The 27,871-nt window shown below is 37.9% G+C and overlaps 1 protein-coding gene across 4 annotated transcripts; it reads left to right on the top strand.

Annotated features, from left to right (window-relative positions):
- The first annotated feature begins 31 nt into the window (after positions 1 to 31).
- DYNC1LI1 (dynein cytoplasmic 1 light intermediate chain 1) lies at positions 32 to 27,659 on the top strand. Of its 4 annotated transcripts, none has more exons than XM_067291459.1 (13): positions 32 to 249; positions 571 to 644; positions 12,369 to 12,485; positions 14,219 to 14,449; positions 17,427 to 17,596; positions 18,766 to 18,859; positions 20,520 to 20,655; positions 21,048 to 21,159; positions 22,620 to 22,679; positions 22,796 to 22,840; positions 23,871 to 23,991; positions 24,159 to 24,317; positions 26,630 to 27,659. In XM_067291459.1, the coding sequence occupies exons 1-13, from the start codon at positions 83 to 85 to the stop codon at positions 26,740 to 26,742; spliced, it is 1,599 nt and encodes a 532-aa protein (XP_067147560.1). In that variant the 5' UTR covers positions 32 to 82; the 3' UTR covers positions 26,743 to 27,659. The 4 variants fall into 4 exon arrangements, with proteins under 4 accessions (XP_067147560.1, XP_067147561.1, XP_067147562.1 ...); XM_067291461.1 differs by lacking the exons at positions 32 to 249; positions 571 to 644 and adding exons at positions 4,435 to 4,515; positions 5,395 to 5,438; XM_067291460.1 differs by lacking the exon at positions 24,159 to 24,317.
- The last annotated feature ends 212 nt before the right edge of the window (positions 27,660 to 27,871 follow it).

Below are 27,871 nucleotides of genomic sequence, written 5' to 3' on the forward strand. Positions count from 1 at the left end.
TCCGGGTTCCTGTCAGCAGCTGCGGCGCCGCCGCTCGCTCCGTGTCTCAGGGAGGCGGCGGGGCAGGGAAGAGGCAGCGAAGATGGCGGCGGCGGTGGGCAGAGCTGGCTCCTTCGGCTCCTCTTCGCCCGGGCTCGGCTCCGCTGCCGGTTTTTCCTCTTCTTCTTCCTCCTCCGCTGCTACGGCCACGACGAACAACAACGCGGAGCTGCGGGCAGGCGGCGAGGAGGACGATGGACAGAACCTCTGGTAACCGCCCGCCCCGCCCCACGGCCGGGCACCGCGGCGCGCGCCGGCCGTTAGCGCCCTCGGAGCGTTGCCCGTTGCCTCGCGGGGGGAGGGGGCTGCCCAGCCGCCCCCACTCCCCCTTTGGCGTTCAGCCCCTCTCGGCGAGGGGGCTCATGCGGGGGGGAGGGGGGCTCCTCTCCCTTGTCAGCGGCGGCAGCTCCTGCCCTGCCCCCGTGGACCCCTTCCTTCTCCCGCGGGAGGCGGTGGGGGTGCGGGGACGCGAGGAAGCCGGACCCAGCCGCTGCCCTCCCCTCGCCAAGCGCTGTCGTCTCTCCACGCCAGGTCCTGCATCCTCAGCGAGGTGTCCACCCGCTCCAGGTCCAAGCTTCCTTCGGGGAAGAACGTCCTCCTGCTGGGTGAGAAAAGCATCCTGATCCCTTTCTCCTCCTCCCTGGTGCATGTAGGCTCGCTCTCAAGCCCCTCTTGGGCATCTGGAGCCTCTCTTGTTTAGTGCCCGAAGGAAGGGAGGGATTTTGATGGTGGCAAGGTGCTGACTTAATCCTCTCGCTTCTTCCTCTGCAAAATGTTTTTGCTCCCTGTTGCATAGGGTATAAGGTTATTCCTGAAATGCTTTAGGTATCCCACTCATCTTAGGTACCTCGCCATAACACTCTTACTGTCCTCCCTGCTCCACCTACCCGTAGTTTCTTAGGTAAAAATGGCTTTGAAAGGTGGGTTTTTTTGTTTGGTTGTTTTTTTATTGTCTTTCTGCCCCGATGAGTGTGGACTCCGGGGTGTGTGAGGTTTCTTCAGCATTTTCTGAAATCTCCTTCGTTCCTGCAACCAGAGGTGCTTGCTGGTCCTTATGGTGTGTCATGCAAACACAAAAATTGCTTCCGTGGCCCGTGCAGTATGAATGACGGCTGCTGCCTGTTGACCGGAGGGAGGAGTATACTGTTTAGGCGTCTTGGTTGTGTCCTGCCCACATGCACTGAGCTTGTCAGCAGTAATATCATCAGCAAGTTGTGCAGCAACAGCGGCATTGTTTACTGCTGCTGGCTTTCATTGTGTTCTGTTATCTCTACCCAGTGTGTTAGTCCAACCTTGCATTTGGCAAGGATTAGAAGTTACAAATGGGACTCTGATAGGGGAATAATGAGAGACCCAGCTATTATTCATGGTGTTGAGGGAAAGAAGAGAAATTCTAATAATATGTCAAACAAAATTAAAAATTTTTAGGGGGAGGAGGGAAAATGGGCACTTAAATTTTTTTTTTTTTGGCTGAAAGACTACTAGATACTAACTACCAGCAGTAGACAATCCAGTAAGTGTGAGTGGATGGATTTGTTCACTAGCTGTTTCTCCCCTCCTTTGCCAGCCTCCCCATTCCCCAAAAGACCTATGTATTAGTGTTAGGAAATATGGTTGAAAGCCAGTAAAGTCATGTGGACTCCAGTTTATGCATAGTATGATTCATCTGCTGTGTAGTCTTCCTGAAAAGTCTTGAGGTTTTTCAGGGTTCCCCCCCAGCCTGTAATCCTAAAGCAATTACTGTGATCTTTGCCTTCTTGTTAAAGAGTTAAGTGGTGGCTTAGGACTCAATGTGAAAGAGAAAAATGTGCAAGGATGATGGGATGGTCCAGTGAACCTCATACAGGACTTATTACTCTTAATTTGTTGTGATGTAGATCATGTAATTAGGCAAAATATTGTGATTGGAAGCCCTGATGATCTTAAACCAAAGGAAAGAAAATTTTTGTAATAATTGGCAGCTTTTTACATGAGCCTTTGCAACTAAATTGGACAACTGTCCTTGTTGAGGTTGGAAGATTCTTCTTCAATCTGTGATCCTTGCTAAAAAGATTATGCTGTTGTTTGTTTCTCTCTAGGACATGGGATACTGGCAATCCTTTATACTCAAGAACTGGAGACTATGCCTCCTTCAAAACTAGAGAGGGTGTTATAGAATGTTTCCAAGTGCTAACTTAGTTTGTGATGTTTAATCTGTTACGAACCAACTTGTAGTTCATCTCTTTAGGTGGCGCTTATAGACTAATTTAATGTAACACTTTAAGAACAATGTGGGTTTTTTTGTTTTTTTTCTTTTTTTACAAATGCACAGGTTTATAGAATAAATTATAGTTCTTTCTTAAGACTCCTGGTTTCTAAAAGGCCATGATCAAAAAAACTGTTTCACATGTATTTATGAAAAAGAGCATCAGATCGGAGGACTGGGCAATGAGGACCATAGTTGTGTTCTTTGTGAGAATATTTAACCTGTATATTACACTTGCATGTTCAGCTGTGGGCCAGGATGCTGTCCCTGAAGCACATTGGCACTGGCAAGGGAGAGGTCTTGTGTATTCTATACCAGACAGCTTCAGGTTTCCAGTACATGAAGTTCTGTTTCTTCAAAGTTCTCAAGCCATCTGTTTGTAGTTTCTCCATTGTCTCACATTTCTTCTATTTTTAAGCTTTCTTCCCTTAAATAGCTTTGTACTAGCTTTTTTTGCTAATACAAACTGGCTGCTCCTTGTTGTGACTATCTTCAGTTTTGCCACTTCTCAAATACTTTTAAGCAGAGGCCATAAAGCTGACCAGAGTCTTGATGGTTTTTACTCATTTACTGATAGAGAAGTTAGAGTATAAACAGTATATTGGTTAAAATTTCCCAGATGAAACATGATATATAATGATGAATGATGGCTTATTTTTGACACAATGCATTTTTCCCCCCTTTTAAACAACCTTTTAGTGTTTCTTTGTTTGCCAGGACAAGTTTTTTTTAATTTGCCTGCAGTGTCTAGGTTTTTCCAAACACTGTATATACTTTCATGCCTAGTTTTTCTGGGAATCTGGTTATGTCTGGCATGCTAATTCTGCTATTTCAGTATTTATTTTTGGCTGTATTAACATCTCATTTTTAAAAACCTGGAAAATGGTTCAAGACATTGCAGAAATAACTGAAGGGAACTGTGGCAGGAATAGCCGTAAAAAAATGTATTATTTAGATGCATGTGCTTTATCCACAAACACAGCTATAGCTGACTTTTTGTGAAGCTTCCTTACTCATAATACCAAATGCTAATCTTTAGATAAGATGCAGCATCTTGTGCAGCAGAGGTTAGCATATAATAATGGTAACTCTGCTCAAAATTGGCCAGAAAAAGTATGCATGACTAAGCTATAGTTGTACTTCTCCAAAAGTATGTTTCACTTTGAAAAATGTCTAAATACTTGTTTTCCCATGGAGACTTTGAACTTTAATTGGCTATGCATGTAGCGTAGAAGCATTTTTCTGTTACTGTATGAACAAATGATAAAAATGCAGGCTTTTCTAAATGTTTCTCTATGGCCAGTATATTCTTATTTCTAGGCAGTTTTGTAATAGTGACTACAGCTGCCTCATTTAGTAAATTATGACAGCAGAAAACATAAGACATCCCTGTTTCCTTAACCATAAGGAAATTGGTTGCTCTCGGTGCCATTTCTAGCTACTTTCTGCAGATATCCAAAGGAGTGGGATTTCCACCCCCCCCCCCCGCACTCCTCTGTTCACTTGTGTAATAAAGGTAACCAACTGATCAGAGGAGGCTTTGGTAAACGTTGGTGCATTTTGAGCGTGATGAGAAGAGTGATGCTTACAACTGGGAACTCGCTTGTTCATTCCCTTCTCACTGTAATTCTACCTGAACCAGAAACTACAACAGAGGGAACAGCTAAGAAGTCACTATTCTAGGTTATTCTTCTATAGATGAAATCCACAGTGCTGTAGAATGCATGAAGGCTTGAATTCAGAGACCCACACTAATCATTTATTCAGTGAATTGCAGCATGCATTCAAGCAGTAATGTTCAGAGTCGTTCCAGGATGTACAAGAAAACAGGCTCCCTAGCTTGCAAGTGAACTGAATAGCTGCTTTCCATCTGGCTTTGTTTTGTATGTTCCTCTGTCTCTGAAGCATAGTACGGTTCTTTGCCTGCAATTCTAATGATGTCACCATCCAGTGACGCATACTCCTGACTCCAAGTGTTTGTGTTGCACGCTTACGCTTCTACTGAATCATTAGCATTTTAGTTTTCTTTACGTATTTACTCCATTTAATAAAGGCTTTGAGTGTAGTGGGCAGTGAGTGTTCGACTGCCTTGTGTCCACATTTTCTCTTTACCCCAGACATCTCACTTTGCAGGGCCAGGCCTGTTTGTTTGAGTCTTTGAGCTCTGCTCCTGTCCAGTGGCTGTCAGGAGGCTTGAGAAGAGTGTTCCACAGTCTACAGCTAATTTACAGGTACACTTTTCTGTGTGTACATGTATTGGGAATGACTGTTGTTGTAGAAAATTGATACTACTTAAGGAGCTGTTTTAGTTTGCCACTTTCTTTTGGTAGACCCATGAACAATAGTGAGCTTCAAAACTAAGTTCTGACACAGCCTTGCAAGTTGTCATGAGAGTATATCAAATCAACATAAAATTTGCTCACTTGATTTTACAATGATGAGCACGAATTTACTTTTCCATTTTATTTTTTTCCTATTGAAATAGCCGAAATTTTCTTGCTGTAATCATTTCATCTTTATAACTGATGAAATGCTGCTTGTTGATACTATCCTGCTTGTTCATCTCAAATGCTTCTTGATTCTCTAACGCTGAAGAGATTAAGTCAGAAAGCTTTTTTTTTTTTCTTCCCTCCTTCCCCTTCCCCCTCCCAAATCTAAACTTGCAACTTCTTCACCTTCTACATGTGATAAAAGCCTTCCAAACATAAGCCAGGTTTTTTTTTCGGTCAGCAGAATTAATTATGAAGTGTCAATTGTTTTGATGGGACGTTAACCTTGAAACTTAACACTTCTTATTGTAATATTCTGAAATTCTTATCACCAGTGGGGGATATGCACTTTATTCAGTCAGTGCAGGAATAAATTGCCAAGAAATTTATTTCTGTAAAATATAAGGGTTATAGATAATATTATAATTCCTTGTTTTACAACTACTATTTTTTAAATTATTTAATATTATGGAGTACTTCTTGGTGGTGTCCTTCCAGCTGTAACATCTTTTCAAAAAAGCAGAATTAAATGAATGCTGCATAGTAAGCCCTATTTAGTCAGAACAGCAAGGGAAATTCTGAAATTTTTGAGTTGTGTTTAATTTGTCTCTGCTTCACCAGAGGTGCTGCTGATTGCTGGATCTATCTCTGAAATAGTGCCAAAGGTGAGGAACAGTGAAAGGAATTGTTGTGTTTCTGTGTTCTGCAGGCAGGTAAGAGGCAGGAATACAGATAAAGGTGTCCTTCAAATAGTAGCCTGGAGTTATTCTATTCTAGTAGTGAATCTGGGTAAAACATACTAGATAACTTAATGCTGTGTTAAAGGAGTAAATTTGCATTAGAACTGCACGCTGCTTAGATTTGTTGTTGAATTCTCTGAAATGCTTCACTTTCCTTTTTCCAAGTTACAATGTTATTGCTGTATCTGTTTTCAAAGTTGGGCCACATGTTCTTGCGTTACAGGACTTGACAGAAGGCATACTTATTATCATGTTGTAAAGTAGAAGTGCAATTAAGGTGCTTCCCAGAAGTGTTATTTAATTTTTCAGTGTCACAAAAAAAACCCCAGGTGAATAATATGTGAGGGAAAGATGTATTCAGTGGAGTAAAACTAACTTGGTGGGGGGAAGGGGACACAATGTTTGTTTGTTTAACAAGTAAATTCTACTTTAGTGACTAGTTATTTGATGACTTGATATGACCTACCTATTTGCAACTTGGGTGTGGTTTTGAGGGGTTCTAGAGAAGAATCTAATCAATGTAATTTTGTTCTTCAGTTTCCTGAAAGCAAACTAAATTTCGCATATTTTGCTCTTGTTCTGCAAAAGGTATTTTTCAATTAGTACAGTGTGTGTAAAAAAGTCTATTTAACTAATATGAGACTGTGGAAAAAGCAGTTATCAGCCTGTGCTTGTGAAAAGTTTTATATATAGCGCTACAGTACTTGTGCCCTGGATTCTGGTAAGATGATGATTAATGCTACTGTTACATCTTCACTATTCAATGTATCAAGATTCAGACATTCCATATCACGTGGAACAGAAATCACTTTGATTTTTGGGGTGTTTCTTTGCCTTGTTTGATAACTGAAGTTCAGGTCTGCTGACTCTGCTTCATGGCTTTGTTCTATTATATTTAAGTGAAGTGGTTTTGTTCTCTAATAAGATAGTGGCTTCTTTTTATTATTACTAGAAATATATTGAGTATTTTGAATTGTTGTATCCAGGACCTGTCTTTGTTTATAAAAGTATAAAGCTACTCCACAAACAAACAACCCCTTTTTCTTTGGGGGGGGGGGGGAGAGGAAGAGGTTAATTAGGACTGTTATCTCTAGTTTTGCTTGGCCTTATTTGAACATTTTTTTTCTTCTAGAAATGAGCTGCATAATTACAGTATCAAACTGGATTTTAAATGACCTGTAGTGTGTATGGGTTTCTTTGTTTTGTTTAAACTAACTGCACAAATTAACCAAGAGGGTTATGGTCACCCACAACATCCATGGCTTTTCAAACAGTTGTGGAACAAAATCTGAGTCCCTAGCAGAAGAGGAACAGACAGACAATGCTGATGACGTAAAAGAAATGTTCACCTCTTGCTTCTTTGACTTCTCATATTATATATTGTATATTTTATTTGTTTAAACAGATGAGAACAAAAAGTGTAAGCTACTGTGCATACTGGAGATACTATCTTGTATGTATGGTTGTTGCATGTACAGACCTATGTGAGAGCTAAAAGATGTCTCTTTTTAGTCTTTTTTTGAGACAAATGAAAATCTACTTCTGTTTTCATCTTCTAAACAAAGAAATGTGAAAATAGCATGAGTAGTAAATATTCTTAATTTTAAAATGTTTAATTGAAAGTTTAGAGAAGCTGAGCTTTAAGGCCTACATAAAAAGATAATAGCAGAGCTTTTCAATTAAGTTCAAAGTAACTTGCATCTCTCTAATATAGAGCCCAAGTTCTCTTAACTGATTTCATAGTTTATGGTTGACCAGTTTAAGTAGCAGTTCATAACTTGCCTGTGTCCACAGAAGGCAATTCATTCATCTTGCTGCTCATCCTTTCCTTCTATGGGTGACCGCTCTGCTAAATTCTGTATTCTAGCAGAATGTTTAGTTATATTCCATTTTCTGCTCAGTAGACATAACTTTCATCTGGAATGGGTGAGAAGGAAGGAAACCAGGCAGGGAGTTGTGTTATGGTTTCTTTTATCTCTGTGAGGCCAGGAAATGAGAAGGACTTTCATCAAGCTTCAGTTTGTAGCCAAAGTGGCACCTTGGACAGAGAAGCGATGAAAAGCACAAAACTAAACTTAATGAGCATATCAAAGTAATAAAGTGTAGCAGTGTGGGGATAAAAAGGAAATGGCCTTTGTTTAGTTGAATATGAAATTTAATGTTTTGTTGCCAAGAAAGTGAAATACTGTGTGTTTAAGCAGATTTTTTTTTTTTAAGTGGTTTTGGCTTTAACTGCTTCCTAGCCCAACTATTAGTAAAATTGAATGTGTTGTCCCTTTTTTACTTGTCTTCAGCTTTGTGTAGCACTGCTTTCTGGCAGCATCACTTCTGTTTCCTCATTGGAGTATCAATGTACAAGTACAGCTTTATGTAATGGGAATCTTGGATCTCTGGGATTTACTGTGGGGAAGGAGAATCTTTTTACTGAATGTTACTTAAAGCAGGATGCAAAATCTTGAATTTGTGTTGATCTATTTGATGTTATTCTGGTCTGCAATTCTATGTCAAGAATTGTGCATCAGAAATGTTTTACCTTAAGTTTATGTATAAAAGCTGAGGGTTAATTTGATTGTCTGACAGTTAGGAGTAAAGAAAAAGCAAAAGGATTTTCTATCCCAGAATTCTGGGGGGAAGCGAAGGATGATGAGGACTCTTTTTGGATGTGCATGAGGCTCCATTTTACGTATTCTTTCAGCAGAGCTTTAAAAAGTGATTTTCTGAATTGTAATATTCCCTTTTGTTTGAAACTAAGAAGCACTGCTTTTTCTTACGCTTTAGAGATATCCACAGACAACATGAAAGTTAAATGTGCTTAAATATCTTGGGGTTCATCATTTCAAATGCCATGTGTGTATATATTCTTATTGAGAAGTAAAAAATGCATACATGCTTTATACATGTGCCTGGCAGTACTTGTACTAATTACATTACTGTGCTGTACATCACCCATCAAGCCCGATATAGCTAATGGACTTTAATTTTCTCACAAATGTTCTCCTCCTCCTCTGGAGGAGAAAAGCTTCTATACATACCAAAGGCATTACAACAAAAGTTTTGAGTTTTGAGAAGTCTTAAAGTTGACATCACATGAAATTAGAATTAATTTGCTAATGAGATTTGTAATACATACTCTGGAGTTTTAGATAAGCAGTGTTTTAAGGTTTTGTGGGTTTTTTGTTTGTTTTGTTTTTTTGAAACTCATGCTGAAGAGTAACTAGAAAGCAAAATCATACTTCTGCTGTTTCCCAGTATAATTTGATATATTCAAAGCACATTGGCTTTTCAGGTGTTTAACTACCTAAAATCTTCAAAATAAATAATAGAATAAAAAGGATGCAAATATCTGATTTGTAGCTGTCAAAATTTTAAAGGGTATGTGTAACATGGTGAAAATTATGAATTAAAAAAAAAGGGGGGGGAGGAGAAGAGGTAGATGGACCCTCAAGTCCTAGTGTGGTCTCTTGTCCAAAGACACAACCAGCTATTCATCACTTCTTATGATGAATATTTTTTCCTAATGTCAAGTGACAGAGGTTCCTGTTCTTAACTATGGTTACATATTCCTGCTCTAATTTACATATCCTCCACAATTTAAACCCAATACTTTTTGTCCGCTTGGAGTAAGATACCATTCATACATGTTTGAGGGCTGCTATGCATTCTCTAGATTTTATTACTTATACTAAACTAACAATTCTTTCGATGTCTCTTTTGTCTAGGCTTTCTGTAATTTATTTACTTTGCTTATTTTAAAAAGAGTTTTCCTAAATCAGTATGGTATTTCAACTGAGGCTTAACTGGTAAGAAAGAGAAAAGGAGGAAGTCCTTACGTCATGTATACAATGGTTCTGTTTTCACTTTGTCATCTATTTCCATAATACCATGATACTGATTCTAATTTGGCTTATGAATCTTTTGATAACTGGCCCTCCTGTGAAATAGGGCACATCTGGCTAGGCAGCTGTCTTGTACCCTTGTAGGTGACTAGTCCTATTCATAGACTACACAGTTCATGCATTGCTTGATTGTTTTGGACTGTTTGTCAATAGCACTCTTCACAGAGCAGACTTCTCTGCTGTCATCTGCAAACTTTACTACTCTCTATTCATTTATCTGAGTTATTAATGAAAATGGTACTGAACCCTTGAAATCCCATTAATGGATCATTCTGGCTTCCTAGTGAATGATGACAACTTCTCTCTAGGAGCAGTAACTTGTTATGATACTTGTTATGATATGTGTCAGAGATCCACCTACCTGATCTTGGCATTTTGAAATGCATGGATGTTTGCTAAGGAGAAGGTAGTAGAGAATTTTGTTCACAGAGGAGATCAAAATTAACTGATTCAATGACAGAAAACTAAGATGACTGCTGTGTGTGCATATGTGACCAAAGGTACTAACTTAATATCAAGTCAACTTGTTTTATGCTATACTGACAATACTTCTTTCTGTGTGGGCTCTGAAGATAATTACTGGAAGACTTTAGGAGTAAAAATAAAATTCCAGCTGTCATTTTGCCCTAGGAAGTTACCTTAACAGCACTGAACTTTGGTTTACTTTAGGCATTTGGAAATAAGGAAAAAAAAAAAAATCACACAATACACAGCCGTGATAAGGGGCTTGTTGGATGTATACGTCAAGCTTGTCTATATCATTTAGCATGGATGGTTTTGAACAATAAAGTTGCATAGATACTAGCATTGATATAAGTGTGTTTTCAGTTTAGATTGCTGAAATGTACCTTATGCAAAGTTTTAAACATGACAAAATCATAGATGTCTCCTACCTAAGTTGCAGCTGCTTTTGTTAGGAACTGGAAGATGTATTTTGCAGAAGATGCTGAACTTTCCCAATGTAACAAGCTGTAATCCTTATTACTACCTATGTAAAACAAACTAGTATAAAAGAGAACTTGGCCGGAGGTTGGCTATTCTGAGAAACTGGGAAAGCTGTTAAGTACAACTCCTCTTTAAAAAAGAATAGCAAGTTTTGTGTTGTCTTACCTTTTCTGCTTGCACAAATGAATTGAAGCTGCCTCTTCAAAAAGGTAAAATAACAGGATGAATCATACAGAAAATGTTGGCAAAAGTAATAGCAATTTCAGTAGCATAACATGCCTGTGCAGCAGCTCTTAATAAAGTCTCCCTGTTTATTTGTAGATGACAAATTTAAGAAACCTGAATAAGTACTTTAGTGGGGGTAGGGGAGGAATTGTAATTCATCTGTGGTGGAAGAGCTTGAATTCTTAACTACTTCGGTGGAACTTTTATTTAAAAGAGAATATTCTCAAAAGAAAAAAATAATCTTGGTGTATGAATAAAAAACAGCACTTTTTTCTGATGTCTGCTTAAAATCACCTATAATCAGATGCATCTAGATTGAATAAAATTAAGGACCTAGAAAACACTGAGTGAACAGGTTAAAATGATAAAACTTTTTTTAACTCAACTTCTGTACACTTAACTAGACCTTAAATGTCAGTTGTGGTCTTATTTGTCATGTTTTTTTGTTTTGTTTTAAATGTCTTTTCATTCGATTGAGTGAAATCCTCTGTGCTACTTACAGTATAGTCTTCTTTCTGCTAGCTTCCAGGCTATTAATCAAAGCTGAACCTAAATCCAAACTCTAAATTGAAGACTTCATGCAGTAATTTTGGGAATATGTTGGGTAAACTTGAAATCAGTCCATCAGATTAAGTATGTGGTTATATCTGTAGTCTTTCTAATGTAGCCATAATATTGTCTAGGAGATCATGGTCAACTCCCTTTACAGGGAAAACTATATCATTAAGTGTAACAGTGAAAATGACTGTCCTTGAAGTCCCCTCCCCCACTGCATGTAGTCAAAAACAAGCGTTTATACTTTCCCTGTATAGGAGAGACTTGGAAAAAAATGTTCTTTTTCACATGAAACTGGTCAGGTAATTCTCATAAAACTGTTTTTAGCCTTAATTTTATAACCTGAGAATGATTTCCTAGAATTTACTAATGTCAGTCTTAACAGATATGTGCCCATCTCCTCCCCACCCCCCCCCCCAAATTAGAGTGGCAAAACCTTGCCTAATGTCCAAATTCAGCTTGATTACTCTGTAAACTATAAAATGGCATATGAAGTTCTCCAGCTCCAGGACATATGCTTAGAAATGGAAAGTCTTCAAGAAGAGTCTTTGGCAGTAGTTGAGCTAACTGTTTACACTGCTGATGCTGTAAGGTTCATTAGTTATCCAAACCCCCTTTGGAGGGGAGAGGATAGGTGGGATTAGGGGTGGGATGAATGGATCTGGATTGTAGGTTTACCATTGTGTATGTACCCAGAACACACAAATTTGGGTCAGAATGTAAGACAATGGCTTACTGCTTGCCGGATCTTTTTAAAGCTTCTTTAAAGTTGTAGAAGAGAAGAGAATCATAGAAACTAACCCTTACAGGGGTGAGGAAACAATTTGTGTTACTTGGCCTGGCATTCCATGCCATTTGATATGAGAGTTTTAAATAGTATTCTTCTGATTGTACAATGAGCTTATTGTGACGAGAACTCCATTTTAGAAAGATTTTTATTACCATTTCTGTTGCAGGCAAAAGACTAAAATTGTGTGAAGTGCTTAACTACTTCTTAAGATATCTTTTAATCATGTATAAGAACCTTTCTTGCGTTTGTAACTACTTAGAAATACAACTTGAAGAAGAGGTATGCATTTTGAATAAATAAATGAGTTGGGCAAAGCCCAACATATTTCGTGACTTTAATGAGCTCAGTCACCCTGTTAGTACACTGCTCCCTTCTTGTCCTAAGTGGGTTTTGATGTGTAACTTTGATTAAAGATTGAGTGATATTCAACTTCTGTCTCTCCAGGTGAAGATGGAGCAGGTAAAACTAGCTTAATAGGAAAAATTCAAGGAATAGAAGAATACAAAAAAGGAAGAGGAATGGAATATTTGTATTTAAATGTGCATGATGAAGATCGAGATGGTAAGTTTGTAGTTGTAGTAATATTTTAAACCAGTTTGAAAGTAATGGTTCAGTAGTGCGATATTTGGAATGAAAGTGGGATGTCTTACTTTCTAGATTACTTGCAGGAATCCAGCTTAGGCCATGAATGATTTGTATCATTAGGAGGTTCTTAGGTTTTTCAATCTAATTAGCCTTTAGTAGATATCATGAATAACCACTGAAGTGGTAGAGGAGGCGAGGAGTCAGTGAAAAGGTTGAAAAGACCAGAAAAACAATCTTAGCTGCACCATTCTGAATTGAGGCTTGGCAGAAGTACATTTGTCAAGCGTAGAGGAAAACATGCCTAGGCTCTTATTTGGCATCTCAATTATTGTAGTAAGTATTTATCTCTGTGGACACACAGAGAAACCTTTGTCTTGGTGGCAGCAGAGAGAATGTGCAAGATTACATATAAGGTACTGATGGGTAGGAAAATGTGTACAGTGATAAAGGAGATATAAAGGGCACGGGAGAGGTGAAACAATTTGAAGGGGAAAGGAGAAGCTGTGATTTTTGCTGGCTTGAATTGGCTCATAGCTACAAGGCTAAAGATGTTTAAGATCCAGACTCAAAATACATGCGCTGATGGAGTGTATAATCAATGCTTGTATAAGGTGGACAGGGGAAGAGTATAACCAGGCACTGTAGAGGTACAATGAATTATCTAGAGGCGATGCTTAGAGGGAACAGGGTGTGAATAAGGACATACTGGGATCTGGGGGGGGGGGGGGGGGGGGGGAATGGGATTTCTCGTCCACATTAAAAGAACAAATATAGGTAAAAGGAGAACCAGAAGAAGATAGGCCCTCTTTCTTCCTGAAATCATCTGCTTTCCTGACTTCCATGTCTGACTGTTGGTCTCGAAGATGACTTGACAGGGTTAATGGGATTGGGATTTTTGGTTTAAATGTGTTCCTCAGAACTCTTGTAGTAAGTTTAAAAAAATAATAATAATCTGAAGGAAAACTGAAACTATATTGAGCGCTCTAACTTTGAATCTCCAGCTTTTCATTCACAATGGAATGTCTGAGTATGAGTACAGTGTTTTGGGGGAAGAAACAGTGGAGCAGTCTAGCCGTGTGGTGGTTGTGTGTTTTGTTTTTTTTTTTTTTTTTTTTTTTTCCAGATTGGAAGGACTAGCCATGGATAACTTTTTTGCCTGATAACTTTCCATCTAAATCATTAAAATTTGCAATAAAAATATGCAATTCTACTTGAGTTTTCTGAAGGGCCAAGATGCCCTCTGTCCTTTAAGGGGAATATAGGCATATCATGTTGGAGTTTTGCAGAGGAGATGGCCGTCCTTGAGGGCTGAGTAGCCCTAGGACTGAGAAGGGATGGCTGAATTTGCCCAATATTCCCCTGCACCTTCCCCCCAGTTGCGTTTTGAAGGGGGGGGGGAAATCTCCTTCTCTAAAATGAAGAAGATAAATTTTGGAAATGTTGAATGTTATGTTTGGGCTTTCGCTTTCAGCTAATGTGTTTAAGATCTTCAGTTACCAGCCATTAATCTGAGTTCTTTAAATTTCAGGGCTTGGGAGAGGAGGGGGGTTTCCACAAGCTGCAGCTTGCTGTTTTGCTATCTGTTCATTTAACTGATACAACGTATCTTCTTTGTTAGACATGTAAAATACAAGAAACAAAGATTTAATATCTGTTATGTAACGGACAATTTCAAGTAAGACTCTTCAGTTCTTCTCCTTTTGTTGTAGATCAAACAAGATGTAATGTATGGATCTTGGATGGTGACCTGTATCACAAAGGTCTTCTTAAATTTGCAATGGAGGCAAGCTCTCTAAAGGACACTCTGGTTATGCTGGTAGTAGACATGTCTAGGCCTTGGACTGCACTGGATTCTTTACAAAAATGGGCAAGTGTTGTAAGAGAGCATATTGACAAGTTAAAAATTCCTCCCGAAGAAATGAAAGAAATGGAACAAAAGTGTGAGTATTCTGCAAATATGTAGGAACCCATTGAAATCAAATATGCTTAATGCTTTCTGCACCATTTAACCTCTCCATTGCAGTCTGTTTCATGCTTTGGAAATGTGATTTAAAACTGGGAGTTGGAGATATCCCAGTCAACTTTCAGATAGGTCTCAAGTACTTATATGAACTTAATAATGTGATAGCTCCGGGTTAATTTTGGACAGCCATTTTTTTTCCCTGGGGGTACTGATCTCAGTCGTAACATGAATCTTTTCCATTTGCCTCCCCTTGAGTTACTTCAAGAAAGAGTGTTTGGGAAAGCTATGTTTCAAGATCAAATAGCATGATTTAACTATGTTTATAAGTCTGAAGTTGCTCTTGAACTGGGACATTTTTAAGCAACTGACTGCCAGATTGCTGAATAACTTTGTCAGAAATGCAAGTTGTAGCTGTGATTAAAATAGCCCACATGGTATTAGTTGTAGATACTCTGGAATTGTATTTTTTTTTCTTTTGTTTTTTTGTGGTCGTTCTTTTAAGACAGATCCTTGTAAGGGGAGTCTCATCCTTGAGGATCTTATCTTCCACTACAATAACTTGTTTAGGAGAGCAACAGCTTTGGGGTGTGGGTGTGTGTGTGGCTTTTTTGTGTGTGTGTTTGTTTGTTTGTTTTCCCCCCATATATTAAAACACACACCCACACCCAAAACCAGTTTCACGATATGATTTTACTGGATGGAAGTACCAAGGAAGCAATATCTTTGTTATCAAGTAATGTTTAGCTGTTTGTTTAGCTCCTTTGCTGACTGACTGAACAGAATAGTGAGATTCTAGAAAATCCAGAAAACTCAAGTGATGAATTGAGACAAGAGTAACAGCTACTCAAAGGTTCTATCTGCCATCTTGAGTTCTTTTATCATCTAACCTAATTCCTGCAGATACTGATGGTCTGTGTGCAGGGTATAATAGAAGCCCTTGATACAATCCAGATATGAGTTGGCAAAAGTTTTGTTTTGGCCCTCCTATGGTGTGGCTTCATGCATGGCTAGGCTACCAGCAGCTTGCGACTGCCAAAAGGAGAGAGAAATCTTGCTTGCCTGACTTCTGGCTGCATGGTCCTGCTCTGTCCTTTTGTCAGCTTCAGTGCTCGTGAGAGGGTCCTGTAAGTTGACTGAACTCACTAACAGGATTGAAATCTACTGAGGGTTTGTGGATGTGGTTTTCTGGGGGTGTTTTTCTGGGTTTATCTTCCAGTTCTAGCAACTTAACTCCACTCAGAGACAGACCCTGTGAGGACTGAGACTGGCACAGGGGAAGTCTTATGGGATAAACAGCAGCTGTTTCTGGGGGTGGGATCTTTCTTCCTGTTTTTGAATTCAGCTGTGTCTCATGGCCTGGTCACTTCCATTATACCTCTAGGAAGACTTGAGATTGATGTAGTATATTACAGCTCAAAGACTCTGGAATACAATCTTCCTCCTTTTTCCTGCTTTCCCTACTTGTAGGAAAAACTATTATGTTATAGACACTCAATGGGAATATTGGGACTCTGTTGGAGGACTTCCAGCACTGGAGTATCATGATTTTTATTTTAGTTTGTGACTCTCCCAGAACAGACAGGGTGCTCTGGGGGAAAGCCTCCCTTGTGTGGCTGGCATATCTCAATGAGAGCTCTGCATTTAAAATAATATCAATTTAGGAGGCTTGCAGAGGGTTGATGAACTGACTGTTGAAGTAGAGATGCTAATCTGTAAAAAAAAAAAAAAAAAAAAAAAAAAAAAGTTTTGTTATTGTAAACTCTGAAATCTGTATAGAAGTTGAATAATCTTGGCCTAATAAGCCTTTTTCTCCAGGTTGTTGAAATGGATCTTTCCCTGTTGATTCAACTAATGCTTTTCTAGGTGGGAACTCACAGGGCTCCAATCAGTTCAGAGAAGGTAGGGATGGATTAACATAAATCAGGGAAAAAGCAGTGAGAATGTACTAGAGAAATTGGCCACTAGTGTGCACAATTCAGCTAAATTGTTTTGCTGCCTGAGTTTTTAGCTGAATCAGGCTGTGCTACTCATGGAAAAGTAATCAGTGGTGTTTTCAGATCAAATGTTGATTCTGCTGTGTGAAACAGGACGTGATAGGAAAGGTATAGGCATTTGATGCCTAATGCTGCATCCTTGACTGCAGCAGTAGTAAATGACCATGTAATTAGAGGCTTGGGTGTATGCACTGGAACCTAACAAGAGAGTTACAAGTATAACTTTATCTTTTGTTTCTAATTCTTGTTATATTTTAACTTATCCTTCCTGCTAAATTTTAAAGTAGTATCTGATCTATTGTGAAAACATACCCAATATTTAATATGGTATTAACTAATAGTATGTTTATATGCTAATATAATAGAGGTGTTTGCTCTCTTACCACTGCAAAACAGATGTCCTACTGCTACTGAAAGCTGTTAAATAACTAACACTTGTTTATTCTATTTTTCTTGCTTATTACTACTGTAGATTCACTGTACAGAGAGAAAGAGAAGTGTGGACATAGGATTTCTAGGTCATAGTGGTGTAAGGTAGCAGCCAAGCAATATATGTGAAGCTTACTTCTGTTTATTCTAACAACCTGTTCCATTAATTATGCCAAGAAGAATACAAGGAAATTGACTTTCTTCAGGAGATGTATCGAGTAATAGTAGTTGATAGCAACTGCCTAGTGGTTCCACAATGATTAAAATACAATTGGGTTAACGTCCTTATACTGACACTCTTTTCCTCTGATCATGTTCTTGTACCTGCTGATAAAGAAGATCTTGGATTTACTAGCTCTCTCCTGTGCTGCATAAAACAAACAGGCAGCACTCAAGGCATGTTCAATTCTTTCCAACATAAAGAAGCAGAAGTACAATACAATAAACAGTACTAGAGATTAATGGCAGTGGAAATCGTTGTTGAAATAATACAGTAGCTGCTCTTTTAATACAACTTTTTTTTACTTTCAGTGGTAAGAGATTTCCAGGAATATATAGAACCAGGCGAGGATTTTCCAGCTTCTCCACAGAGAAGAAATACTTCATTACAGGAAGACAAAGATGACAGTGTGATTTTACCCCTGGGTGCTGATACACTAACATGTAACTTAGGCATTCCAGTAGTAGTAGTTTGTACAAAGGTTTGTTTCATGTTTTAGGTTTTTTTGCATATTTTGTTTAAGGAACTCTGTCAGTTGTGGATTTGGGGTTGGAAGCATGTGGTTCTCAAGTCATTCTGAATACCTAGCGTAAGAATCCTTAAGTGTTCAGTGTTGAAGGTTGCCTGTCTTCTGAAAGTCCCGACTGTGTGTTAATTTGGGAGTAGTTTTTCCTGCAGTCATACCAGTTTGCAGGGAATTGAGGAATACCTCAGACCTAGTTTTGCTCACAGAAGTGAGCTAGTCAGTAACTAACTAGAATACACCTTAGTCTGCTAAATCTTCCTTTCACACAAACAGTGTTTTGGGTTTTACTTTTTTAATATTTCTGATCTTTCTCTGAAGATGACTATATTTGAGGGTTCTGGTTAGTAAAGTGTTTTTCTACTAACTTTCCTTAATTCTTAGGATGCTTCTGTGACCTGTTTTGATTTCTGTAGATATGTGAGAGTATTCTCAGTCTAAAGAAAAAGTGGTGTAGTTCTCTTGTGATCTTTCTTTCTGGCTCTTCAGTTCCCATGGGCATTAAGCATACTGCATCTGCAGCCTCTGCTGGCCCACAGTGAAAGAATAAGCTCCTTGACACAGGTGCTGTTTCTTCACTGCAAGGCTAACCCTCTCATTTGCTACACTCAAGCACTTCTGTTCTCTCTTGCTGGCTATCTATCCCTCTCACCCCATGCTGTGCACCTCCCCCCCACACACACACTTTTTTTTTTTTTTCTGCTTCTGCATTTCTTGCTTTTGGCTTTCTTTGCAAAGGGCTAGCTAGTCACTGGCCAAAAAGACTGTTCTATAATACCCCAGTATGCAGAAGCATCATGCAGAGAATGCTGTTCTCATTCAATAGGTCAATCTTCAACAGAGACTTTGGGTTATCACATAGAGTTGGGGGGGGGGGCAGGGGAGGGAGGCAGAGGGGAAGTAAATGTGAAATCACAATCAATTTAATTCCCAATTTAATGCTGACCACAGTATATGCATGTCAAGCTGTTTATTAGTTTAAAAGAATTACTTGTTCAGTTATCCTTATAAACTATCTCAGCAGATTTTTGTTCTGCCCTCCCCCTCCCCCCAGTTGTGAACTGGAGGTGTAGCAGCACTGCTACTTCAGTGATAACTGAAAGCTAATTTTGTGTTTGACTTGACAGTGTGATGCCATCAGTGTTCTGGAAAAAGAGCATGACTACAGGGATGAACACTTCGACTTCATTCAGTCACATATCCGACGGTTTTGCTTACAATGTATCCTTTAACACTTCATAAGGATAATAATGACTCCATTAAATCTTTGCATTAGTTATGACCAGCTTAAAAGGGTATTTGTGTCTGTACCAAAGAAGTACACTAAATTCCTTCACTGTAGCAGGAAGTCTGGTTCAGTTACTCTCTGTAGACAATGTTGAATGTAACTTTTCCTTTTTTCCTGTTGAGTGCTGTTAACTCTTTGATGGAGATGCAAGAGTCTGACATGTGCCCTTACAATCAATTTATTTACTTGCCTTCATTTCCATATTAACAGGCAGTTCCCAAATCAGCAAGCCTTAGATGACAAGTTTCCTGAAATAGTAACAGCAAGACAATTCACTTAACTATGATCGTACTTCAGATAAACATAAGGCATATTATTTTTTTCATCCTGAATATTCAGTCTCTCTTCAGTAATTCTACAAGATAATGCGATGAGGGAAGGAAGTACAAATTGCTGTGGCAAAGATCCACTGGCTTTTCTTTGCTTGGGTAGAGACAGCATGCATAAGCTGTCACTGTGCTATTGTTCTTAAATTTCATTGTTCAAGAAAGTGCATAATATACTGTTTAACTAGACAAGCTAAGATCTAGAGTTTAGATGCCCATAGTATGTCTACATTGTGCCACCATCATTCATGCTGTGGTAAAGCGAAGCTTAAATACCATCGTAAAGATAGTAATTGACAGATGAAAAATTAGTTCAAGAACCTGAGACCTCAGTTTAATTCTGAGATGGCACTTCCTTCAGAAAGCTTTGAAGTCCTCATTTTTCAAAATGGAATGATGGGTGATTATAATGAGGTTTGCCAGACAGAGGAAGAATAGGAAAGATTAATAGGAATTGGTCACTGTAACTGTGTAGCCAATACACAAATTGGAGTTCTATTCAAATCGTTGCTGAATGTGAATCATACCCTATTAGATAACTTTTCTCTTTCTGAATTTGAATTGCATATGTAGAAATAGGTTATTGGTTTTGGCATGTTCTAATCTCAGGTAAAAATTATTTTAAACCTCCCTGGCTGCTTAGTCCTGTGTATAAGCAGTATTATTTTGATATTGACCCATGTCAAGAATATCAAGCACTCTCTTCATCTTTTAGTAACTTAAAAACTGATACACAGCACAACCGGTTTACCTTCATTTGATTGTAAAGGAGGTCGCTGTATAATGTATGAGCTTGCTCCTCTAATTTAAATACCCAGGAGAGGAAGAGAGAGGCTGTTTGGCATTTTTGAGGCTACTAGTGTTAATGCTGGAGTATCTGTGTGACTTCTCTATCGAGTCCTGCAAGATGGGATATGATAAGAGATAGGAATACTGCATGAAAACTCTCAGATGGTAAAAGCAGAAGACAGTTTTGAAGACATCATAGTGAAACTAGTGGTATCGTGGGCTTTGAAAGTGAGAGGAGCCTATAGAAGCAACAGATAAAGTTGGCCTAAAATAAACCCTGGAAAAAATTTAAACTACGGAATAGTTTGTTTCAAAATTAAATTCTAGAAGTTGTTTGACCTAATTGAATTTGTATTCTTCTTTTAAATTCTCTAAAGTTGATATCCTTTAAAATAAACAAAGAAAAAAAAAGGGGGGGGGGAATTCTACTATCTCTTACTAACCACAAAACTGAATTTTCTTTAACAAGTTTATTCAGATGGGGCAGCACTTATTTACACTTCAGTAAAGGAAAACAAAAACATTGATTTAGTATATAAATACATAGTCCAGAAATTATATGGATTTCCTTTCAATGTTCCAGCTGTTGTTGTGGAAAAAGATGCAGTATTTATGTAAGTTATCTGCATTACTATGTATATATGACTGCACAGTGTATTTGTCCAAGACTCTAAAAAGCATAGAGGCCATTTTTTGTTTACACTTTTTAAAGTTCAATGTAACATTCTCATGAGGAACAGACTGGGGGTTTGGTGAGTGCCAGTGGATCAAGACTGCAAATTGTCACTACCACAAAGAGAAATGTTAAACCAGGAGACATTTCTCCTCTGTATTACAGGGAGCAAACCCCAATCTCTAACTAGTTGCACTAGCCAAAAAACAGCTTGCATGGAAGAAGGGGAGTTATTTCAGCTTTCCTGGCTTTCAGCTCTGTGCAAATCAGGATTGCCCACAAGGATAACCTGAAGTACCAACAGAATTTAAAGCCAAATGATTCTTTATCTAGTCCTGCAGGTTGGGATAATGACAAGAAGATAGGAATATTGCATGAGAACTTTCAGACACTAAAAGTGGAAGACAGTTTTGAAGATATCATAACAAAGCCACCAGTCAGGAAGGTAAATTGAGATGTTTTAAAACAAAAGTAATTTTGCTAATATTTTGCCATTCAGCATTTTTTATTTACCTGTCAGTTTTTGGAGTGCTGCTTGTCTTTGCTTCCGGTTTATCACAAGACCACTTTGTGTGTGTTTTGCTTATTTTGTCTTTATTTTGTTTTCCAATTTCTTCTTAAATTAACAGAAAATCATTGGGTGTATTTGTGTTCTGTATAGCTTTTCTTCAGCTTACACAGTGTCTTCTTCTGGCACTATTACAATGTTCAAGACTACAAATATACTTGTTTTTCTCTTAATGCCTACTCAGTATTGAAAAGTCCAAGTGTCATTTAACTGTTGGTCATGGTTGATTTAGTATTTTTAAGAACACTTCATTATGCTCTGAATTATGAATAACTTCATGATTTTTTTTCCTTATGGAAACACAAAGCTTGAGACAGTGTAAAACCAAAAGTAGGCATGTTAAAACAGGTTCTAAATACATTCAGCACATTCTTCTCTTTCAGACTGTTCAAAGACTTTGACAGAACTACATGAAAACATATGTGGGATTGTTGAATAAAATGACAGCAGCAATGAACCCCTGTGTGGAGAAGTTTTTGAAGGAAAATATCTCTGTGGCTTTTTAGAACTAAGCTAAGAATTTGGGACTGATTGTAATTTCCAAGTTGAGAAAACCAATACTGTGTCCTTTCTGTAGTTTTTTTAGGGAGACATAAAGACATACAGTAGTATATGAAATTCTAAGGTGCCAAGGAAAATACAACTAACACTTTTTTACATGCTTATAAGCTTCAGGCCTGGATTATAAATTTTGATATTGATATTTCCACACTTATCGTGGCAAGGCTTGTTTGTTTGTTTTGTAGTGGGCTTATTTGGAAGAGTGTTTGTGATCTGATACACAGAACTGGGATCTAAGATGTCTCTGTACAGTTCATGTACCAGTATAATGATGCAGGTGAAGAATCACTTTTGCCATAGTTACCCATAAAATAATACCTACCAAGCTTAGGCTAGGATAAGCTCAGAGACATGTAAGCATGCTGCAATGGAGTGTGCGTCTATGAAGAGAGACTTAAATGTATATCAAATGCTTTAAATGCCTGTAAAATAAGTATTTCCTACAGGTCCTGAGACCCTTTGAATATGCCTTGTAACCACTCCCTTCATTCCTTTTTTACTGCATATGTAATGGGTCTTTCCACAAGGACATCTAGAACCTTATGCCAGCCAGGTAGAAGGACTTAATGATCATTCTATTTAATTTCTAATTAATTAGACTTAAATGGAGTCCTAATGTAGCAGTCTTAAAAATAAATACAGAAGATGCATAAAATACTATTTTGACTGCAGACCGCACTTGCTTAATTATTGAATGCCTTGGTCATATTCATCAAGAGATATAAAAGGCAAATACTTTTTTAAATCAAAATGATGTTAATATTTTTGTATTGCAGTTTGTTCATGAAAAAGAAATTGTAGCAGAAGATGACCAAGTGTTTCTTATGAAGCAGCAGGTAATTTTCTGTCCATAAAAACAAGCAGCCAGTGTTTCACTTAACAAGTCCTGTTAAAGAATATAAAAACCGAATTTGTACTATCTATCTGTTTATTTATCTATTTATTTTTGCAGTCGCAGTTGGCGAAACAACCACCTACCGCTGCAGGAAGGCCAGTGGTTAGTAATAAGAATTTTAAATCCCATCACATGAAAATGATTCATTTTCATATGTTTAGGGGGTTGGTTTTTTAACCACTACCAAATATTCTTTGATGTAAAGAGTGTTGTGGGGTTTTTTGTTTTGTTTTGTTTTTTAACTAGTGATTAAAGTCTGCATCTTATACTGCTCTGAAATGATGATACTTCTTCCCAGCTAGGCATGACTGCTTATACTTATACTGGCAGCAATGGCTAAATGTCATGGTTTACTTCCTGTGCATTAGAGTGAATCTAAGCAACTAGCTGACTACTCCTTCTGTCCTAGATGTGTGTCAGGGAGCAAATTGTATGTCGGCTGAATTCCCCGGTCAGTTGTATGTCCTGAACCTGGCACTGCTGCTCAAAGAATATTAGACTCCAGCATAAAATTGAGCTCAAATGAAAACTATGGCATCAGCTACACTTAAATAATGTATTTAAAATATAAATAACTAAAAAGTAACACAAGTTTAATGGGGAGCATGTGATCTTATAAAGGTGGCTCTTACTTTTTAGATGATCTGCAATTTTGCAGAAACATGACTTGTTATCTGTGAAGTAGTAAGTAATGCTTTTCTCACAGTTTGCCTTTAATCCTTCCCACAATGCTGGTGGTACGTGTTTTCTTTCCAAGACACTTGATGTAGTTCCTCTGATCCAGTCAGTGCAGTTTTCATTACGATCAGAGGCACTACTGAGCAACAGAAGGTATTTTCAAGTTTCTCGCAGAGATGAAATGAAAAGCTTCAGCAGTGCTTTAGCTGTTGGGCTGAAGTTAACATTTGTAATAATGTTGGGCAGGTGTGGGAAAAATCCATATACAATCAGTAAAATCAATCTTGCATCATTTCAATTGCATGGGATGCTACATTATCATAAAAACCAGATTGAGCCGTGAGAAACAAAATAATGCTTCATTTCATGTGGTCTTAGATAGCATGATTTTAATTCTGTAAAAGTTTGACTACTTCAGCTTTGACTTTTTTTTTGTTTTTTTCCTTTTGCATAGGATGCCTCACCAAGAGTTCCTGGAGGGTCTCCTAGAACACCAAATAGATCCGTAACATCAAACGTTGCCAGTGTTACACCTATCCCTACTGGGTCCAAAAAAATTGATCCCAATATGAAAGGTACCTTTTCTTGTAAGGGGGCAAATACAATTGGGAAGTAAAATAGCTCCTTTTGCCTGCTTGCTTTAATATGCTTGTTTAGATTGACTGATACACAAGGTCAGTATTTATTTAGAAAATGTGTTGTGTGTATTTTTTTTTATCCCCCCCCCCCCCCCCCCTTATAGCTGGAGCTACCAGTGAAGGCGTCCTGGCTAACTTCTTCAATAGTCTGCTGAGTAAGAAAACTGGTTCCCCTGGTGGCCCTGGTGGTGTTGGTGGCAGTCCTGGAGGAGGTGGCACTGGAGGTGCTGGCAGCAATTTACCACCATCAGCAAAAAAGTCTGGTATGATTAGTGGTAAAAGATCAGCTCATAACCTAAACTGAGTGTGATGCATCATTTCTGTTAATACAGGTTATCAGGAGTTTGAATATATTTAATTGGGTGTCTTATTGGATACGTTTTTTTCTTTTTTTTTTTCTTTTTTTCTTCACAATATTGTTAGTATTGCCTTTCTTGTGGCTCTCGGAGGATCAAAGAAAACCTTTTATATGGCTGTTTAAGTCTGAGTTGTGTCCATATAACTTCCTTTTTTTCTTTTTTCTTGCCTCACCATCCCTATTAATGGCTTACAGTAGAAGCCATGTTTTTATTAGTCAGATACACTGGGACTTGAAGTTGATTTTTTTTAATTGTATTTTTTAGCAATACTGTCAGTGTTAAAAGATTATTTTTTTAATTTGTTAGTGATCTAGCTCTTATTGGATAAAAGTTTTGATTTGATTGACTTTGACAGCATGTAAAACTACTTACATATTTTCCATTGATAGCTTTTTTTTATATGATGTCACTAGTATTTAGTATTCATCTGAAATGTATAATAATGACTGCTTTAAAACTAATTGCAAGCCTATTCTGGTGCTTCTCATTATTTCATAGCAAACGTTTCTGCTTTAAGAACATATATACTGAACTTATATACTGACACTCTCCTACCACCCTCAAGAGCAGTGCTGCATTTAAGTAGGAGTGCTTGTGATTCATTTGTACTTGATGTTAGTGTTTACTTTTAAAGGAAAAACCACTTGGTTTCCCACTAACATTTTGTGTAGACTAACACTTGAATAGGCTTTTTTCCATATGTACACCTCCCTTTTCTATATGCAAAGCTCAGTTGGCAGAACAAAGTGCGCGAGTACTTCCTAATCTGCTGCAGGCAAAGTCAGCAGGGCTAGTCTGAACAACTTGTGGAGATTGAATCAGCTGCATTCATTTGAACAATGTGAGATGGAGAGAGCACCCACTGAAATATCTTGTGGGGAGTGGCCTGCAGTTGGTTTGGGTGATGCCAGTGAAATGAAGGTAGCACTCTGGAGAGTGGATGTGTCCAGGGCCGTGGTAGAAATTTCAAGAACAGAATTAAAATATTAAGGAGGAAAATGTCTTCAGAAGTCTCCCTACTCTGCAACAATAATTAGAGAATGGCCAGTTTAATGTGGCAGAGGACTAGCCTTTCAAGGAATTGTTATAAATCAAAAAAGTTTGTCTTAGATGTGGGCTCTACACCTTCCTCACCACTTACTGTCTTGTACTTAGTGTTATCTATAAAAGTCACTTATCTGAAAATTGGCTGTTAAAACAATGGTTTGGAGTTTGAGAATTATTTTCCTCATGGCAATTATGGGAAATTTCTCTGCTTATAAGCTGTAATCTTAACTGGTTTGCTTCTGATATGATGTTAGCTTTCTTTAAATAATTTGAAGAACAGCACAGTACACCCAGCAAAAACTAGCTGTGTGGGTGGTTTCCGTTAAGTTTGTATCTTCAGAAAGGCTGTGTTGAACCTTGCTAAAGTTACCTAGGTGTCAAAATTTTCCTTTACAGCCTGAAAAAAACATGCATACTTGTAATGGCATATACTTTGAAGTCCTACACTGTCCTTTTCCATATAGTCTTCTCCACTGCTGTGACAGAACATGTGTTTGTAGAAGAGGATAGAAACCTAGACTGGGGAATAAGAGTTAAAAGTAGCCTGGTGGAAAAAACTGTGTTTAAACTTGGATCAGGTCCCAGTGTGATTGCATAAATGCTTGTGCCATTCCAAGTTGGTGAGGAAGTAAATGGGTGAGCAGAGAAAGGGATTTGCTGCCTATGTGTGTGCACATGCACATGGGTAGTGATGTCAGCTTTATGCTGACCAACTATATGTGAAACTGATTTTCAAGGTTAGTGTGTGATGAAACACCTGACTTAAGTTCAGAATTACTTTAAAATACTTCTACACAGTTTTCTGTATCAGCTGTATTCTTAACTGCTAACCTTTACTAGCTTTTCTGTATGAAGAACCACTATAAGGCATAAAAATGTACTGACAATTAATATGTAATTAGGGAAATTGCTTTGAGAAATCTGAAACATGCCAGAATGTGTTTTGATATCTCTTCCCTTTTTCTTGCTATTGATTTTTAGTATGTCTTCACTCTGCATACAGAGTATGAAATAACAATGTTTAGAATTTGTCTAAAGCAAAAACATAGTTTTTTCTCTTTTTGTTTTTTGTTCATTTCTAAAGGTGCTTCTTGAGGAAATAAAGATACTAGAGGCTTTCCCAAAACTGTTTCATAAGCATGACTAAACTATATGCTTGTCTTTTGTAGGCCAGAAGCCAGTTTTAACAGATGTTCAGGCAGAATTGGACAGAATTTCACGAAAACCCGAAATGGTCTCTCCTGCAACACCTACATCTCCTGCAGAAGGTGAAGCATCTTGAAGACACCAAATAAAACCAATTACTCAGTTTTCTGGGATGAATTCAAGCTTGCCTCTGCCTCTTCCTTCAGTGACTGGAACTAAGGAGCTGAAACTTTTTTTTTTTTTTTCCTCAGAGAACACAAACAGTTGATGTCTGTTTTCATATATGTTGCCCAGCTTTACAAAAAGGAACTGTACAGATGGAAAACAGTATCCACCATGTAGGACTACTGTTCACAGTGCAACAATAGTAAATTAACTTCTTTCTGGGTTTTGTTGGAAAGTCAGTGTAATTCTGTAAACTTGCAAATGTGTTCACTTTAAAGTTAGAGGTTGCTTAGATTGGGAAAACTGATACACACCACAGGCACTTAATTTATATTGATCTCCTGACCTGTTAGTCAAATTTAATACCATCTTAAATAGATTAACCTCTAAAGGCGAGAATTACTATGAGTTTTATGGAAGAGAAAATGATAAATTGCACAAAACTGTAACAACAACAATAATAAACTCCAAATATATTTGAACACTTCATTTGGAATATGGCTGCAACTCTGTTTCATCTCCCCTGAGATTTTATACTGCAAAAACCCATCCAAAAATTTCATTCCAGATGCAAGACCTGAAATTAATGGCCAGCTTGATTTTTTTTTTCTTTGATTAATTTCAGACACTGAATAAAAGATGTATAAATAAAAAGCAGAGGTTAAATGTACAGATTATCAGTATCCAGATTTGTCTATGTATATATGGCTCAGCCTTAATGTCCACCTTTTTGTTTCCCACACTAGTTATGGTTTAAAATTGGTCATCAAAACTGTAATCGGTTAATAAAGTATTCTCTGCATTCAAATTTAAATAACTTTCATTGAAGGCCTTGTGTTCTTCTTTGGTTACTGTTAAACTAAGAATGCAGTCTATAAAGTCTTGAAATATCGTTTTATCTCTCAGTGTATAATATTATTGGCCCACGTTTAAACTTTCTTAAAACATCATTTCTGGAAGGAATTGGATGCAAGTCTGCTGTCTTTGTTCACTGGAGTAAAACTAGCTTATTGGATGCATAGGGTTTCCACTGTAATGTGTTTTAAAAGCTTATTAGCTACACTGAGAATCCTGCTGATGACTCTTCAGTATATTGTATG

This window comes from Apteryx mantelli, chromosome 2 (assembly GCF_036417845.1).
Source record: "Apteryx mantelli isolate bAptMan1 chromosome 2, bAptMan1.hap1, whole genome shotgun sequence".
NCBI classification, from domain to species: Eukaryota; Metazoa; Chordata; class Aves; order Apterygiformes; family Apterygidae; genus Apteryx; species Apteryx mantelli.